The sequence below is a fragment of the Hyperoodon ampullatus genome (assembly GCF_949752795.1).
Source record: "Hyperoodon ampullatus genome assembly, chromosome: 6".
NCBI classification, from domain to species: Eukaryota; Metazoa; Chordata; class Mammalia; order Artiodactyla; family Ziphiidae; genus Hyperoodon; species Hyperoodon ampullatus.
In genome coordinates, this window is record NC_136919.1 from 112,699,249 (window position 1) to 112,717,260 (window position 18,012).

Sequence of the window (18,012 nt, forward strand, 5' to 3'; positions counted from 1 at the left end):
TCAGAGTCCCAAGATGTTTTGAAGGGTGGTTTGTTTATCTTGTTTTGGAGTGGAGGTGGGCGGTTTGTAGAGGGCTCCCTGAAGTGAGACTGATGATCTTAGTGGGTCAGTATTTGTCTTTCTTGTTTTCTTTAGGTTAATGTTTGAAAGCTATTAATCAGATTGAATAAAATAGGTATCCTGCCCTAAGGGCTTTACTGCTTAGTAGAAAAGCTGTGATTTATAAAGCCACAGCATAATGAAATAAAGTGATAATGAAAAGCCTTGGGCAGACTGTGTAATGTATTTTAGGGTATTTACACAGGTTGGTTTGTCTAATTATTATTATTATTATTTTTGTTCTTGTCAGAATTGTCTTTTCTAATAGTAGGATCCTTCAAACTACTTAAACCAGATCTTGCTCGCTGCTGTAGAAAATAGGCTCAGAATTTCTTCGTAAAGTCCAGACTGGTCCTTTGAAAACTAGCAGATGTTTGCCCTTCTCTCTAGTCAGTGAAAGGCGACAGTCACATGAACCCTTACACATTCCTTTCCTCTTTGCTTTTGAACACATTAAGTGGAAGTGGATTTGCATCCCTTTGGGGTTTGGACCAAAGCACATACCCATCTGCTTCCTGCCTCCCTGGAACTGGTTCAAGATTTGGAGAGAAGGGTTTGTTTGGGGGCGTTTCCCATGTCTTATCTCTGAGCACATGCTAGGGTTGAATTTATTTTGACCCTGCGTTTTAAATTTGGATCCAAAGCAAGAGTTTAAAGTGCAACAGAAGAGAATCGCTGAACTTTAGACATGAGGGATCCGGGGAGGAAGGTACGTACTTGCATTCGGAAGCTTTCTCATAGATGTTGGCCATTGTTGTGCATACACATAACTGTAAACTGATAACTACTAGGCAAAGGGAGAATGCTTAAACGTGTGTAAAGATCTGTGTGATGCTTACATTGTGTGTTTATGTGCTTAATTTTACAGCGATGACTCTAGTATTCATAATCTTGAAATGGATGGCGGAGCAAGTAAATTCTGAATTTTTATTTGAAAACCTTTTGGAAAAGCTTAGGATGGGTATCTGCAAGGAAAAAAATATGTCATTTGTGATTGATCTTTAAGGGAATGACTGAAAAAGTGTACAGATATTTTAGGCATTCTATCATTTTGTTTTCTAAAGCCTCAAATAAAGAAGGCTGTAAATGGTTTTTATTGAAGGTCACCCAGATTCTCCTCCATGTTGAGAAGCAAGTCTGTCTTCATTGATTATTATTTATCTTTATCCAGTCATTTCGAGCACAGTACCTTGTGTATATAGTAGGCTCGACTGATTTCTTTTCTGACTGATCTTTTCCAGAGCCTGGCCCAACTAGAGAATCTGTGCAAACAGCTGTATGAAACAACAGATACAACCACTCGACTCCAGGCAGAGAAAGCCTTGGTTGAATTCACCAACAGCCCTGATTGCCTGAGCAAGTGCCAGCTACTCCTCGAAAGAGGAAGTGTACGTAAGATTTGAAAAATCCTAAAGGGTAACAGGTTTAGGAAAATATATTCTGGTTCTGAGTTTAGGGGTGGATTGGGATAATTTCTGTTCCTTGATTTTTCTAGGTACCTCTGCCTTGTTCATTTCACTTTAAAAATGTACCACACCTGCCAGGTTGGCAAAAAAGACCTTACAGACTCATCAGGGAAAATCTCATTGAGCGTATATTTTTGTCCTGTAATTTTTCGTCTTGAATCAAATTTCTGGGACTCTTTTTCTGTTTTTTACACTTAAGTACCACTTCGTATCCTTTACAAAGAAGACAGGGTTGTATATAATTGACATTTCTTATCCACAAAGTTCATGTCACCTTGTAAGATCCTTAGTCTTCTCTGTTTTTCCTCCCCTGTACCACAGCTGCTTCTTGTCTTAGAAGTGTAGGGGAAGAAATTACCTCGACAATGAAAATTACAGGAAGTTACAGTTTTTAAAATGGAATTAGAACCTCTTCCAGCTTAAGAATGGCATGCAGAGCTTCCCTGGTGGCGCAGTGGTTGAGAGTCCGCCTGCCGATGCAGGGGACACGGGTTCGTGCCCCGGTCCGGGAAGATGCCACATGCCACGGAGAGACGGGGCCCGTGAGCCATGGCCGCTGAGCTTGCGCGTCCAGAGCCTGTGCTCCACAACGGGAGAGGCCACGACAGAGGCCCGCGTACCGCAAAAAAAAAAAAAAAGAAAAAAAAAATGGCATGCAATGATCAATAATGCTTTTAATGAGACATGACTTGATTAAGTTAATATTTTTGGCAAGATGGAGGTCTTAGGAAGGGTAAGCATCCAACCAGGGTATCATGAAAGGGCATCAAGACAGTTAGAATCCCAGCTAGACCAGGAGCCAGCACTCTGCTGAAGACTAAAAGGAAATGTGAAAAGGAGGAAAGCAGTTAATTTGTTGAGAGTATAGAATTCTAGATGACTTCATTTTTGAATTTGCATTAGTAGTATTACAGAATTTATGCAGTAAACTGAACAAATTATAGTTGGCTAAATAATATCCTTTAGTAGCTGAGGGAGCTAACTCTTTTCCCAAGCTTACAAGATTACAGTCATGGTCAGAGACTGTGTAGGGCTCTGTTCTATTTTCAGATTTTTTTGTATTTCTTTTCAATCCCTTGGTTCTAGGATTGATCCACTTGGATTTGTACTGTGGGAGATGCACAGCTAGCTCTCATTTGACTCCCACTGGAGCCCCACAGTGTCATTTGTGACACTGTTAACTCCAGTTCCTCATGTTGTCAGTCAACAGGCTGGAATAAAACAGGGTTGGTGCAATACTGAAAACACTTAATTATAGTGGGTTCTTCCTTTTTAATCTCTATTGACTTCTTAGTGACTTAGCAGATTTATTGGAATTATATGCAGAAACCATTTACATGTTATATAGTGTATAGATATACACTATGTTCTATAGTTATAATAGCCTCTCTTGCATTATTAGCGATTTGACACACCTGCTTTAGTCAGTTTAAACCATGTTCAAGGGTGTTGAATAAAAATCACATGTCATACACCATGATCAAGTGGGGTTTATTCCAGGAATGCAAGGATTCTTCAATATATGCAAATCAATCAACGTGATACACCATATTAACAAATTGAAGGAGAAAAACCATATGATCATCTCAATAGATGCAGAGAAAGCTTTCAACAAAATTCAACACCCGTTTATGATAAAAACCCTGCAGAAAGTAGGCATAGAGGGAGCTTTCCTCAACATAATAAAGGCCATATATGACAAACCCACAGCCAACATCGTCCTCAATGGTGAAAAACTGAAACCATTTCCACTAAAATCAGGAACAAGACAAGGTTGCCCACTCTCACCACTCTTATTCAACCTAGTTTTGGAAGTTTTAGCCACAGCAATCAGAGAAGAAAAGGAAATAAAAGGAATCCAAATTGGAAAAGAAGAAGTAAAGCTGTCACTGTTTGCAGATGACATGATACTCTACATAGAGAATCCTAAAGATGCTACCAGAAAACTACTAGAGCTAATCAATGAATTTGGTAAAGTTGCAGGATACAAAATTAATGCACAGAAATCTCTGGCATTCCTATACACTAATGATGAAAAATCTGAAAGAGAAATGAAGAAAACACTCCCATTTACCATTGCAACAAAAAGAATAAAATATCTAGGAATAAACCTACCTAAGGAGACAAGAGACCTGTATGCAGAAAATTATAAGACACTGATGAAAGAAATGAAAGATGATACAAATAGATGGAGAGATATACCATGTTCTTGGATTGGAAGAATCAACATTGTGAAAATGACTCTACTACCCAAAACAATCTATAGATTCAATGCAATCCCTATCAAACTACCACTGGCATTTTTCACAGAACTAGAACAAAAAATTTCACAATTTGTATGGAAACACAAAAGACCCCGAATAGCCAAAGCAATCTTGAGAACGAAAAACGCAGCTGGAGGAATCAGGCTCCCTGACTTCAGGCTATACTACGAAGCTACAGTAATCAAGACAGTATGGTACTGGCACAAAAACAGAAATATAGATCAATGGAACAGGATAGAAAGCCCAGAGATAAACACACGCACATATGGTCACCTTATCTTTGATAAAGGAGGCAGGAATGTACAGTGGAGAAAGGACAGCCTCTTCAATAAGTGGTGCTGGGAAAACTGGACAGCTACATGTAAAAGTATGAGATTAGATCACTCTCTAACACCATACACAAAAATAGGCTCAAAATGGATTAAAGACCTAAACGTAAGGCCAGACACTATCAAACTCTTAGAGGAAGACATAGGCAGAACACTCTATGACATAAATCACAGCAAGATCCTTTTGGACCCACCTCCTAGAGAAATGGAAATAAAAACAAAGATAAACAAATGGGACCTAATGAAACTTCAAAGCTTTTGCACAGCAAAGGAAACCATAAACAAGACCAAAAGACAGCCCTCAGAATGGGAGAAAATATTTGCAAATGAAGCAACTGACAAAGGCTTAATCTCCAAAATTTATAAGCAGCTCAATAACAAAAAAAACAACCCAATCCAAAAATGGGCAGAAGACCTAAATAGACATTTCTCCAAAGAAGATATACAGATTGCCAACAAACACATGAAAGAATGCTCAACATCATTAATCATTAGAGAAATGCAAATCAAAACTACAATGGGATATCATCTCACACCAGTCAGAATGACCATCATCAAAAAATCTAGAAACAATAAATGCTGGAGAGGGTGTGGAGAAAAGGGAACCCTCTTGCACTGTTGGTGGGAATGTGAATTGTTACAGCCACTATGGAGAACAGTATGGAGGTGCCTTAAAAAACTACAAACAGAACTACCATATGACCCAGCAATCCCACTACTGGGCATATACCCTGAGAAAACCATAATTCAAAAAGAGTCATGTACCAAAATGTTCATTGCAGCTCTATTTACAATAGCCCGGAGATGGAAACAACCTAAGTGTCCATCATCGGATGAATGGATAAAGAAGATGTGGCACATACATACAATGGAATATTACTCAGCCATAAAAAGAAACAAAATTGAGCTATGTGTAATGAGGTGGATAGACCTAGAGTCTGTCATACAGAGTGAAGTAAGTCAGAAAGAGAAAGACAAATATCGTATGCTAACACATATATATGGAATTTAAGAAAAAAAATATCATGAAGAACCTAGGCATAATACAGGAATAAAGACACAGACCTACTAGAGAATGGACTTGAGGATATGGGGAGCGGGAAGGGTAAGATGTGACAAAGCGAGAGAGAGGCATGGACATATATCCACTACCAAACGTAAGGTAGCTAGCTAGTGGGAAGCAGCTGCATAGCACAGGGAGATCAGCTTGGTGCTTTGTGACCGCCTGGGGTAGTGGGATAGGGAGGGTGGGAGGGAGGGAGACGCAAGAGGGAAGAGAGATGGGCACATATGTATATGTATAACTGATTCACTTTGTTATAAAGCAGAAACTAACACACCATTGCAAAGCAATTATACTCCAAAAAAGATGTAAAAAAAAAAAATCAGATGTCAAAGTCACTTTTATAGATTTTTCCATAAACTTAAGCTATTTTTATAACTGATGGGATGATGTAATGCCTATGGATAGCCTACTGTCTTAAGGACTTATAGTTTCATGGGAAATTATGTTGAACCCTTGATTAAATTGTTTTGATGATTCTGAGTCTGTCCCTGTTATGTGACATTGTATAATATAGCCACATGGGGGAATCTGAATTTGCACACGGCTCCTCCTTATACATTATGATCAGATAGAATACTCTGATTCTCCATAAGGTTAAAATTCATTAAAATCCACACTTGAGAATGATAATGCTATTCCATTGCCTAGGGCATAATTTTTCTTTCTCATAAATTATTGTTAGGAATTTACTACAAAAACTAGCATATACATTCCCCAAAGCTGTAGCTGATTGATAGTTGTGCTGATGGGAAGATACAATTGGGGGATTAACTACCCAGCATAATGTGGTGGTTCCTTCTAAAACTACTTCTTCTTGTCTTCTTTTTTTTTTTTTCCCCTCTTTCTAATGCCATACTGTAGGAGTATTATGAGGTGAAACTTTTTGAAACATCGTTATAACAAGGCCGTTGGAGGGAGAAGATTTCTTGATTTAAATGAAAGAAGAGATTTAGCTTCTTCTGAGAAGAGCCCCTCTAACTTCTGCCCTCTCAAAGTGATACAGATACCTGTATTAGGTTCAGTGTGATCAGCCATTCACTTTATCCTGCCCTTTGTTCATGACTGAAATCAGCTTAATGAGCACATATGCTTTGTGGGGCTCATTTTTCCTTAGTATGTGACCCTTTAAAATCCTGAGGATTAAGTATAGCAAAGCCGATTAATTTTCTTGAATTTGAGAACAGATCTCCAAGTTAAAAACTTTATGACTGACTAACTCAACAAAATTGAATTCTAAGTCCTTTCCCCCCTCTTTTCACAGTCATCTTACTCCCAGTTACTGGCAGCTACATGCCTTACAAAGCTTGTATCGCGCACAAATAACCCTCTACCATTGGAACAACGAATAGATATTCGTAAGTAGAGAGTTATCTTTTTTCTCTTAAAGAAATTAGTTGAGTGATGTTCTAGTAATAGTTACATTTATGTTGCTTGTCTGATAATGTTCTGAAATTGCTAAGCATACAGAATATCTAGAATCCAGTTTCTTTCCAGAATTTGGGCTTAAAAGTGAAGAGGACCCAATATAATTGTTTCTAGATAAAGCCTGCATTATCCCTTCGGTTTTCAGAAGGTTTCTTTCATTCAGTCTTTACTGTCACTAATAACTAAGAAAAACATTGTTAAGGATTTTGAATTCTGTGCAGACCGTGCTATTTAACCATCGAGGGATAGATTCAACGCTGCCTTACCTCAGATTCTTCATTGTGACACGTTGTATATTCTGTGTTGGAAAGCCTATGAATCTTAAATTCCAAGTCCCATTTCTCAATAGTGTGAATAATTAGGGAAGTTTAGGGTAAATAGTTTAAATTTACCGCCTCTTAGACATTTAAAGATGTACACCCTTCCCTGGCAGGGCCTTCTACGATGTAGATTACTTTTGTTTTATAGGGAACTATGTGCTCAACTACCTTGCCACTCGGCCAAAGTTGGCTACTTTCGTGACACAAGCACTCATTCAGTTATATGCCAGAATCACAAAACTGGGCTGGTTTGACTGTCAGAAGGATGACTATGTCTTCAGAAATGCAATCACAGATGTCACAAGGTTTTTACAGGTATGATTTATGTGTTTGATGGAATAAAAATGGGTGACGCAATATATGCTTACTTATATATTGATCTATAAGTGGAATTACTTGGTATATATTCTTGTGTGTCTTTTTAACTCTTCATGTGTCTGGGCTTTACATGTTTAGATGTCAGCACAAAACCTGCTTCATTCTTTCTAATGCTTACATACCATTCCAGTTTAAAATACCATAATTCATTTAACTCTTATAGGTGGGCATTTAGTTAGTATCTATATCTTGACTTAAATAAATACTTCAGTGAATACCCTAGTGTGCGTGTGTGTATATATATATATATCTTTTTATACTTTGAGTTAAGTGTGTTTATAGTGTGAATTCCCAGCCTTTGAATTATTCAATCAGAGGGATGTGTGTATTTTGGGTTTGCAAGGATATTTCCAAATTACCCTCAAAAAAAAGTTGTTCCCTGTAACAATTAAAAGAATGCCTATTTCCCTGTACCTCCACCCTGTGACCTCAGCTTTTTTATTTTTCCAGTTTGGTAGGTAGAAAGAATCGGTAGCTCAGCATTTGAGTTATAAATGAGACAGAACAAATTTTCATATGCTGATTTACTACTTATTTTTGTTTTTCTGTGAACTTCCTGTTTATATCTTACGTACATTTTTTTATCGGGTTCTTTGCCCTTTTTTGTATACAGTCTCTTTGTAAATTATCTTACACGTTCATCATTTATCTTAAATGTGATTTGCTAGTTTCTCTTTCTGTGATATGTATGGTATGATACTTAAGGGTATTTTTAAAATACAAAGGGTTTCAATTTTGATGAAGTCAGATTTAGCAGTCTTCTTTTATGGCAGGTTAGATTTTATGTCCTGCAAAGCAGCAGTTTTAAACTACAGTTTCTTGCTACATTGTCTAGGCAGTTTTAATAGCAGCACAGGACTCTGTTATTTCAAGAGTATGACTGCATTCCAAATGCTGAAATCAAGCTGCACAGGCCAACTCTTTCTGCCTTTTTTTTTTTTTAAACCAGGATAGTGTTGAATACTGCATCATTGGTGTCACAATTTTATCTCAGCTAACCAATGAAATTAATCAAGTAAGTGCTACAGCCTTCCTCATTGAAGTAAGTGCCATATTTTTTCTTAGTATTGGTGTTTTCTGCTGTGTGTGGGATGATCTTTTTTGGCAGTTGTGTGCTTTTGCGGTAAGTGATTAATGCCCTTTTGAAACAAACTAGTTCCATTGGGTTTCCCTCTGTAAGTGCAGTCTGCCTCCCTCTTAATATCCAGATCCCCTTCTGTCTCCGAAATATTTTTTCCTCTCATCTCAGCTTTCCTCAGTGGTATTAATGTTCATTGTTAGAGATGAGAGCAATGGTCCTAAGTCAGAACTTAGGAAACCAGCATCATTGGTGGTGCCTCTTCCGCTGTATAAATTAATGTGTTGGTAAAGATTCAAAAATCAGTTCTCATGTGCTGTTATTAAAGATTTTGCTGATAATCTTTTCAGAATGCACGAAACATTCTGCTAAATACCAGGTAGTTTTTTTAAATAGTCATTGATGTCACAGATTACTACAGAGGAAACACCAGTGGCTTTCTTTTGCTCTGGCTATTATTTTTTAGTCATTTACTTTTGTATCCAGCTAAAATGTTCTAATTATTGAACAGGCCAGAATTAATATTAATTGTAACATCTCACCCTTCAGTTGTCAGCTATTAATTACACTGGCATCATTGTTGCTACTGCTTGTATTTATGCAGACATTTCTATTAACCCTGAGAAATTTTAACTGTGAGTTGGTACTATTTTAAATGCACTAGCTTATAGCCTGTTAAAATCTGGAGTCCATACTGTGTTCTCTGTCACATGCAATCCCCATTGCGGTTGGTAATTATCAAAATAATAGCTCACACTTTTGAGTGATTTCTATGTGACAGGCACTGTTCTAAGCACTTTACTTATACTAATTTTATTCTCACAGTAGTCCTGTGAGATAGGGACTCTGGTTATCCCATTTCCTAGATAAGGAAACTGAGGCTCATAAAGGTTGAATAATTTGCCTACAGTGTCACAGTTACCTGGCAACAGTATATGAATTCAAACCCATATAGGCTTATTGCAGAGCCTGTGCTCTTAGCAACTAACTTATTATTTACCCACTATTACCCTTGTAGTAAGAGAGCATGCGTTAACTAAGTACAGAGATTGTGGGGTTAATGCTCTCCCCTTTGAAGCTTGGTTCCAGAAAATCCATCAGTGTTGGTATTTTTTAAATCTTTGAAATTTTGTCTTTTTTAAGAAAATAATAGAAATGTGTGTGACATACTTAAGATGTAATTATTCTCTGTATTATGATCAGTATAACAGATTATATATAGCATCTGGTATATAATCTAGCATCACCTTTTTATCCAAGACATTTACGATAACACAGTGACACGGAAGCTAAAATCGGAACACTTTGAACCTCTGTGTAACTTAGTTTTCTATTGGCTTTTTTCTTTTTTTTTGGTTGTCATTTAAATCAGAAAGCATATTTCTGTTACCATTCCTATTTGAACTTAGAAATAAAATTAAGGGGGCATTCCATAACTTGGTTGTCTATCAGAAATCTTGCTGCATTTTTTCTTTAATGGGCCAAAAGCAAAATGAGCTCCCTCCTGGTTGAACTGAACAGTATATAGAAGAGATTTAAGCTTACAGTAAATGGTTGGGCTGAAATTACTCTAGGCAACGTTGAAATTCCTTTATTGCACTCATTGAGTACCTACTATGTGTCAGAAATAGAGGGCATACTAAAGAAGTAAAAGACTTAATCCTTGACCACAAAAACCTTTAAAATATGACGAAAAGACAAGAACAGAGGAGTAAATGAGAGACGAATACAACCACTTAATTTAAGTACTCACTTCTGTGGTATAGACTGCACGTTGAAATACGTTAGAGAAGGAAGAGAGTATTACAGGCTATCGTCTATCCTAAGTTCATGGCTGTTAGTCAATGACTGTTTTAGAAATTTTGTAGTAAGTTCAGCCCTGACTGGATTGTTTACCAAAACCCAAGCCTTGCTACTGTCTGGTTTTGAGACTAAGCCATAATACAACATGATAGAAATTATTAGCAATGTCTTCCAACAGTTTGTTAAATTTTACCTCCCTTAGTGCAGAGGAAATTAAAACTTTGCAGTGGAGATACTCACCTCTCCTTCTGTCTTCCCTCTGTATGCAGTAGAGACATGATATCCTGGCTAGCTGTTATTAGCAGCTTATTGTCATCTGCACTCTCTCACTAAATATGGTCTAACAGTAACTTAAATGTTTAAAATGTATTTTGTTATTTATGTTGGTCTTATTGAAAATCCTTCTAGTTTACTTGAAGTCTACATGAAAATTTTTTTCTTTGCAACTAATTCTAAAACTTGCATTGCTTTGTTTTTCTGCACAGGCAGACACCACCCATCCTTTAACCAAGCACAGAAAAATAGCCTCTTCTTTCCGAGATTCATCGTTATTTGATATCTTCACTCTTTCCTGCAATCTGCTAAAACAGGTGAGATTGTATGTTGGGACCTGCTTCACAGGTCCTTTTGACAGGATGAGAATAAGTGGAGACTCGTTATGACCCCATGAGAGTTTATGCATCTCTTTAATCATCGTCATGTCTCACGTAATACATATGTCCAAGCTGTGGAAGAAACTTACCAAACTGAAAGAAAGAATTGTGATTTCCCTATTTCACATCTATTCCCCTAGGTAAAGAGCAGTATGTGAACACTTATCCCATGCTCCTATTTTAAAGGAACTAGTTTACCACAAAGTTTGAGGTTTTTCTTGTTTGCTTTTTTTATATCCGCATAAGATCTTCCTATGTGGAGTAAAAGGATCTTCACTTTATGGTGTTTGGATTCTCAGTGCTTTGAAAGCCGTCTCAGACTACATTGTTAGCATACTAAAACTAGGCTGGCTTCCCTGTCCCCTGCTGAGTTACAGGCAGCAAGTAAACAAGCAACATCTGTAAGGAAAAGCAGATTTTGAATTTTTAACATCCACTTAGATTTCATAACCTGAAGGAGTAGACAGTATCACAGAAGGAAATTACCAGTTTTAAAATAGAAAGTTGGTATTTCATTTATTGATAGACTTGAACTAAGGAAGAAATGTTAACTTGTGAGTTCTACACATGTATAACCATGTTTGGATGCTTTGTCGCTGTAGAAAGCCAAATGGAATTAGCCTCTGGCTTTGTGTTCATTTGGGGGTTTTTTGTTTGTTTGTTTTCTTGTTCTTGTTCTCATTTTCCAGTATGTCTCAATTGTACGATTAGAAGCAAGTTTGGATTTTTCTTTTGTCCCAGTTAATGATGTCCATCTTTTCCTTCAGTTACCTAGTTTTACTTCAGAATTCCCAAAAAATTCTCAGTTTGGGCAAGCTGCCTCGCAAAAGCTGTTGTAGCTCACAAGCTGCCTCGCAAAAGCTGTTTCTAGAGGGAAAAAGCTTTTGAGAAAACTGAGCCTTGAAACCTCCTCTAATACTGATTCTGTCAAAAACAATGAGCCAGCCAGTCACTGAGGTCACAGCTGGTAGATATTTGAATCTCATAGTCACCGTAGCTCTGGACCACTATCGAGCTATAGGCCGGTACACTGCTGATGAATAAATAAAATTCAGTGGTGATTTTGTTTTGATTGTGGTCTGAAAGATTTTTGTTGATGCTGGCGATGGTAATGTTAAAAAGAGGAAGGAAGATAGGGCAGGGTGTAAAATTTACTAGAACTCCCTCCAGAGTTTAATCCAGCCCTGTCTAGAAATGATAAGGATCTAAAATTCAAATAAAGTAACCAAACATCCCATACTGCTTCAGAATTCACTGTGGCCACGATGCCAACAGCATGTAAAGAGTAAGTGTCAAAGGGGGAATTTCTTTAAATACGAGCTTCATGGTTTTTTGTGATTTTTATTTTTTTATTTTTTTTTTTTTGCGGTACGCGGGCCTCTCACTGTTGTGGCCTCTCCCGTTGCGGAGCACAGGCTCCGGACGCGCAGGCTTAGCGGCCATGGCTCACGGGCCCAGCCGCTCCGCGGCATGTGGGATCTTCCCGGACCAGGGCACGAACCCGTGTCCCCTGCATCGGCAGGCAGACTCTCAACCACTGCGCCACCAGGGAAGCCCCCAGCTTCATGTTTTTATAGTAAATATGTTTTAATAGTAAATAAGGAGCTAGGAGTTTCATAGTGATGGAAGGACTTTGAAGGTGATGGAAGTGCAGCATCTTTTGGGAGAGAAACGTCACTTGACTGTGTTGGAATACCGCCCTCCTTTTCTGGCTTAGCGGCCTCCTCGTAAGTCTGGTAGCAAGCTTGGAAGAGAGGAGTGATTGTTTGGGGCTCATATGTGGTCATTTTTACAGGCTTCTGGAAAGAATCTGAACTTGAATGATGAAAGTCAGCATGGCTTGCTGATGCAACTGCTCAAACTCACTCATAACTGCCTAAACTTTGATTTCATCGGCACTTCTACTGATGAGTCCTCAGATGACCTGTGCACGGTACAGATTCCCACCAGCTGGCGATCAGGTAATACAGTCACACCCTCTGAAACAGGTTGCCTCTCCACTCTACCTGGAGTCTGCAGGGTGGTCTCAGGAACCCCTGGCAAATCCCCTGCTTGCTCTTAGAGAAAACTTAGGATGTCAGTATGGGTCTTTTTAAAGTCAGAGAGAGAGGCTGTTGGAGGATCCCCCAGCCAGGGAGAACTCTTTAATTACTGGGTTCCTGGCGGATGTGAGTTTGACCTTATGTTAATCACCTAGAGACTTCTGATATCTTACTCATTTGAGGGAATTTCTAACTTTAAAAACAAAATCAAATAAAAGAACTTGTGCTTATGCTTGGTATTGTATTCCTAAGGATAAAAATTCTTGCTATGAACAGAGTTCTGATTGTCTTAAGTTGTTTGAGAATCAGAAGAATGAATCCATTTCTTAGAGGAGCTAAAAACAAGTGCTTAAAAAAAAACAAAACAAAACAAAGAACGGAAAACAAAAAGCCTCTATTAGCTTATCACTTTCAAATGAAATAAACATTCTGTAAGATAAGAAATCAGGAAGATATGCTCCCCGATGACTATAGCACCGGAGTGTGCCAGCTGCATTGTGCAGACGTACTCAGTAAAGTGCTCTTTTGTCTTTCAGCGTTCTTAGATTCTTCAACTCTGCAACTGTTTTTTGACCTGTATCATTCCATCCCTCCTTCGTTTTCACCTCTGGTGAGTCAGGACCACAGTTTCTATTTCTAGAACGTAGCAATTGGTGAATAAGCCTTATGTTCATTCTGTTGTACAAAATCATAGAAGTAAAGCATAGAAATAGTAGGGTTAGTTGTCTAGCCTTTTGAGATAAAGCTTGTCACCTAAAGGTTCTCACAGTAAAGTCTTAATTCCTTCTAAATTGTTCCTGGGAATTCCTTGGCGGTCCAGTGGTTAGGAATTCACGCTTTCACTGCAGGGGCCCGGGTTCAGTCCCTGGTTGGGGAACTAAGATCCCGCAAGCCACGCAGTGTGGCCAAAAATAATTGTTCCTGTCATTAATGACAGATTGCTGCAGATGTCAAGCTCTTTTGGTCTCCCCTTTGTATCTGGCTTTATACTATCCCTCAAATTGCCACAGGCTAGAATGTGGGGAATTCACCTTATATTGCCTATTTGAAGATTGTCAAGACTAAGAAAATTTCTGAAAATCCCTCAAGCATATGTTACATAAGTGCTAAATGGAAGCTGTATTGGGAAGGCATATTTGCATACTTATCCTGAATAACATTTGAAACCTCTTGGGAATGCTGCATTTCTCCTTTAAAGCAATAATTAACCTCCTCAAATCTCAAAATTCATTCAGGTCCTAAAAGGCGTTGGTCTGATATTTCAGATTGTTGGTATAAAATACCATTGTACAAAACATGCAAAGAAAATACAGTAAAGTAAGTGGGTGTTTTGCGTAGTTTTTCTGCAGTAGACTACTTTCCTGGTAATAGCACTTTTCCAAATTAATGTGGACCTTCACTTTAGCAGAAACATGAGCTCGTGTTTTTTGTATCGTTAAGTTTACTTCAGGAAAAGGTAACGCACTTAAGAAGGGTAATTAATGAAAGGACTGTTCGTAAAGGGGTGGGCAAAATTAAGGGAATCCAACAAGGGGTGGTGATGTACACCCCCTGGGGCTAGCAATAGTGGGCAGCCTCAAGGGGCAGGGGGAAGAAACCCTGGAGAGAGCTGAAGCTGTGACTCAGGGGAGGGCTGTTCACCAGAGGTAGAGAAACTCTGCCAACCATGGCCCAGCCGGGGGTGGGGAGGGGGCTCCTCTTTCTTCCTGCCCTTGATCTCCTGCTGGTACTTTCCAGTGGTTGAAGCCAATGAGAAGCAAGAAGGCAAGGGAACTTGGCTGTTGTTAGTCAACAGAGGTCAGCCTCCCAGGGAGCGGAGCAGGGAGGAGAAGGGCAGAAAACAGACCTGGAGGGGCAAACAGAATGTAAATATCTAGCACAGCGGGGAAAGGGGAAATGGTTTCATTTTAAAACCTGTTTTCTTTAGGGCACAGATCTGACTTGGTTATTTCATTATAGCAGTACATAGCAAAGGCTGATTAGCCAAAAGGCCTTAATAAAACAAACAAAAAAAACTAAATCTAAAGCATTATTTAAACTATGAATTGCTTGGTATTTTCAAGCTTTAAATATATATCTTAAACACAAATCAAAGAAGCCATCAGGGTGGTCAAAGAATAAAATGTAGATGAATTTCCAAACTATGGATTTAACTAGTTGTTACAATCAACCTGGATCTGATGCTCTTTTTATGTTTCTTTTAATAAAGCTGTTTCAGATATCCTAAGCTACATCCCCCTTGATCTTTTTTTTTATATCATTATAATGGTAGCAGGGGTTGAAAGAACAGCATTAGTGCTATATGTAAAGAAGAATATTTACAGCAGGGGAAAGGGTAATGAAAATAGCTATACAGTCTTTTTGATCATTTGTGTTTGGGTTGTGCCCTGCTTTAGGTATTATCGTGCTTAGTACAGATTGCCTCAGTTAGAAGATCCCTGTTTAACAATGCAGAGAGGGCCAAGTTTCTCTCTCACCTTGTTGATGGTGTTAAACGAATACTGGAAAACCCACAGGTAAGGTTTTTGAGAAATTATTTTTACTTGTGTGTGTATATGTGTGTATGATTAGTATATGCCTGTTATGGCTCCAAAGAAAAATCAATCTAGAGGTCACACTTAGCAGAAATCATAGAAAACAGTTCAGTCTGTCATCCTTCAGAAGATTTAAGTGAGTGTATATTTGTAGATCTAAATAATACTTACCCAGAAGAGGAGCTTGTATCCTCTAGTTTCAGGAATGTAGGAATTGTGGGAAGGGATCCCCTTTTGTTGTTGTTCATTTTTATTGGAGTATAGTTGATTTACAATGTTGTGTTAGTTTCAGGTGTACAGCAAGGTGAATCAGTTATACATATACATATATCCACTCTTTTTTTTAGATTCTTTTCCCACATAGTCCATTACAAGGTATTGAGTAGAGTTCCCTGTGCTATACAGCAGGTTCTTATTACTTACCTATTTTATATACAGTAGTGTGTATATATCAACCCCAGTCTCCCAATTTATCCCTCCCCCTCTTATCCCCTGGTAACCATAAGTTTGTTTTCTACATCCGTGACTTTACTTCTGTTTTGTAAATAAGTTCATTTGTACCCTTTTTTTTAGATTCCACATGTAAGCGATATCATACGATATTTGTCTTTCCTTGTCTGACTTACCTCACTCAGTATGACAATCTCTAGGTCCACCCATGTTGCTGCAAATGGCATTCTTTTAGGGAAGGGATCACTTTGAAGGAAAATAAGGATAGAGCTAGTCATTTTTCCCAAAGAAATTAAGAATCTAAAATTTGTTTTTTGTTTTCATTTCCATTTTTTTGAATGTACATTATTTACCTAAGTGTATAGGGCTTCATTTAGGTGGGAGGGGAGCTATTTCTCGTTCAGATATTCATTCCATAACTCAGTTGCCCTTTTGTCTTTTTCAGTCCCAAAGACTCAGCTAACACCTCTTTTTTTTAAGTATTTCTTCTCCACACTAGAAAATATCACAAAAAACAGTTCACTTTTAAATATACTCTGTTGTCTCCCTCTTTTTAAAAATTCATTTATTCTATCAACAAATTGTATGGAGCCACCTACCATGTGCCAGGGATTCAGTGGTGAGCAAAACAAAACCTGCCCTCCTCTAATAGAGGAGGACATATGTAAGGAAACAAGTATGCTGGTGTAGTATGCAAACAGATGAAAAGTGTTTGATATAAGTATATAATAAAATACATAAACATACTAATATAGGAGTACGTTTATTGTAGCAAAGACGATATAATATATGAAATATTTGTGTAACTTTGCCACTGTAGTTTAGTTGCGCTTAATGGCAGATTTAACAGATGTGAAAATAAAAATCTCATTACTTTTCATTTGATTGGTGGGAAGCAAACAGACCAGTCACATCTTAGATCGTGCCCGTTTTCTGCCGTTAATCAACTTTACAGCCCTGGGCAAGTAGTGTTGTCCTTCTGGGCTTCTGTTTCGGACTCTTCCAGTTGAGGCTAATAACCCCATCTCACAGGATGATTATTATGGACAGATGAGATAATAGATGTAATAATCCCTTTTAAAAGTGACTTTTTAAAAAATTGCTTTTAAACATTATACAGATGTGTCATTCTGAATGATGACCTGCAGCAGGTTCCCCCTCTCCTCATGCCATCATCCCAGATGTCATTCGGGAAGAAGTATAATGAATCACATTTTACATTTTATTTTCCTCCCTGTGCTGTCACCAGAGTTTATCAGACCCAAACAATTACCATGAGTTTTGCAGACTACTGGCCCGATTGAAGAGTAACTATCAACTGGGAGAACTAGTAAAGGTGGAAAACTACCCTGAGGTCATCCGATTGATAGCTAACTTCACAGTGACCAGCCTACAGGTTTGTCTTTGATTGCTTGTCCCTTTCTTCCTAAACGTTGGAACCTCTTCTCTTACTCATTGGTTTTATTTAGCCTTGTAAGAATTTCTTTTTCCCTCGGCAGAAGCGAATGTAAGTATAGGGCAACCCTGCACAGAGTGGTTACTATTGCAGCTACTCGTTCACATTACGAAAGTGCAAGCAGTGTGGATAGAGGAGCATGAGGGAACTGCAAGAATAATATTTAGATTCAAGACTCGGAGACTTCCCTTGTAGTCCCCCAGAAAGGGCAAGACTGGAACAGGGAGCTGGGCAGAAGAGTGAAGAGAGACTCGGCGCCCTCTCTTTCTTAGTCATGTGTAGGCAGTGGTTCTCACAGGCGATGGCTTGCATCAGAATCATCTGGGCAGCTTGATGAGAAATGCAGGTGCTTGGGTCCTACCCCCATAATTTCTGGTTCACTAGGTCCAGGTTGGAGCCTTGGCGTCTCTGTTTCTAACAAGTTCTCCACGAGATGCTCGTGCTACTGATGAGAGCCAGTTACTCAGCCAGCTCAGAACAGCTCTTCTCACTGGATGTTTAATCTCTGAAATACCACTAAACATGAGACTAGTTGCCGTGCACAGAGCAAAGCAAAGTTTATCCTCATTCTCTCTCTCTCTCTTTTTTTTTTTTTTTAAGAAAAGTCTTTATCTTTTGTGTTAGATGGCAGGGGACTAATGTATTACGT

General features: G+C 38.5%; 1 protein-coding gene across 2 annotated transcripts in view; it reads left to right on the plus strand.

Annotated features, from left to right (window-relative positions):
* Window positions 1-787: 787 nt before the first annotated feature.
* Window positions 788-18,012, plus strand: part of XPO7 (exportin 7) — a gene marked incomplete at its 5' end in the record, with an annotated part of 38,853 nt that continues 21,628 nt past the window's right edge. Inside the window, 10 exons of one of the 2 annotated variants that reach the window (XM_079707031.1) lie at window positions 788-808; window positions 1,341-1,487; window positions 6,486-6,579; window positions 7,118-7,284; window positions 8,297-8,389; window positions 10,714-10,818; window positions 12,677-12,842; window positions 13,460-13,533; window positions 15,320-15,439; window positions 17,157-17,303. In XM_079707031.1, the coding sequence (XP_079563157.1) occupies window positions 788-808; window positions 1,341-1,487; window positions 6,486-6,579; window positions 7,118-7,284; window positions 8,297-8,389; window positions 10,714-10,818; window positions 12,677-12,842; window positions 13,460-13,533; window positions 15,320-15,439; window positions 17,157-17,303 (1,134 nt within the window). The remainder of the gene's footprint in view (window positions 809-1,340; window positions 1,488-6,485; window positions 6,580-7,117; window positions 7,285-8,296; window positions 8,390-10,713; window positions 10,819-12,676; window positions 12,843-13,459; window positions 13,534-15,319; window positions 15,440-17,156; window positions 17,304-18,012) is intronic. The other variant, XM_079707032.1, reaches the window with a different exon arrangement.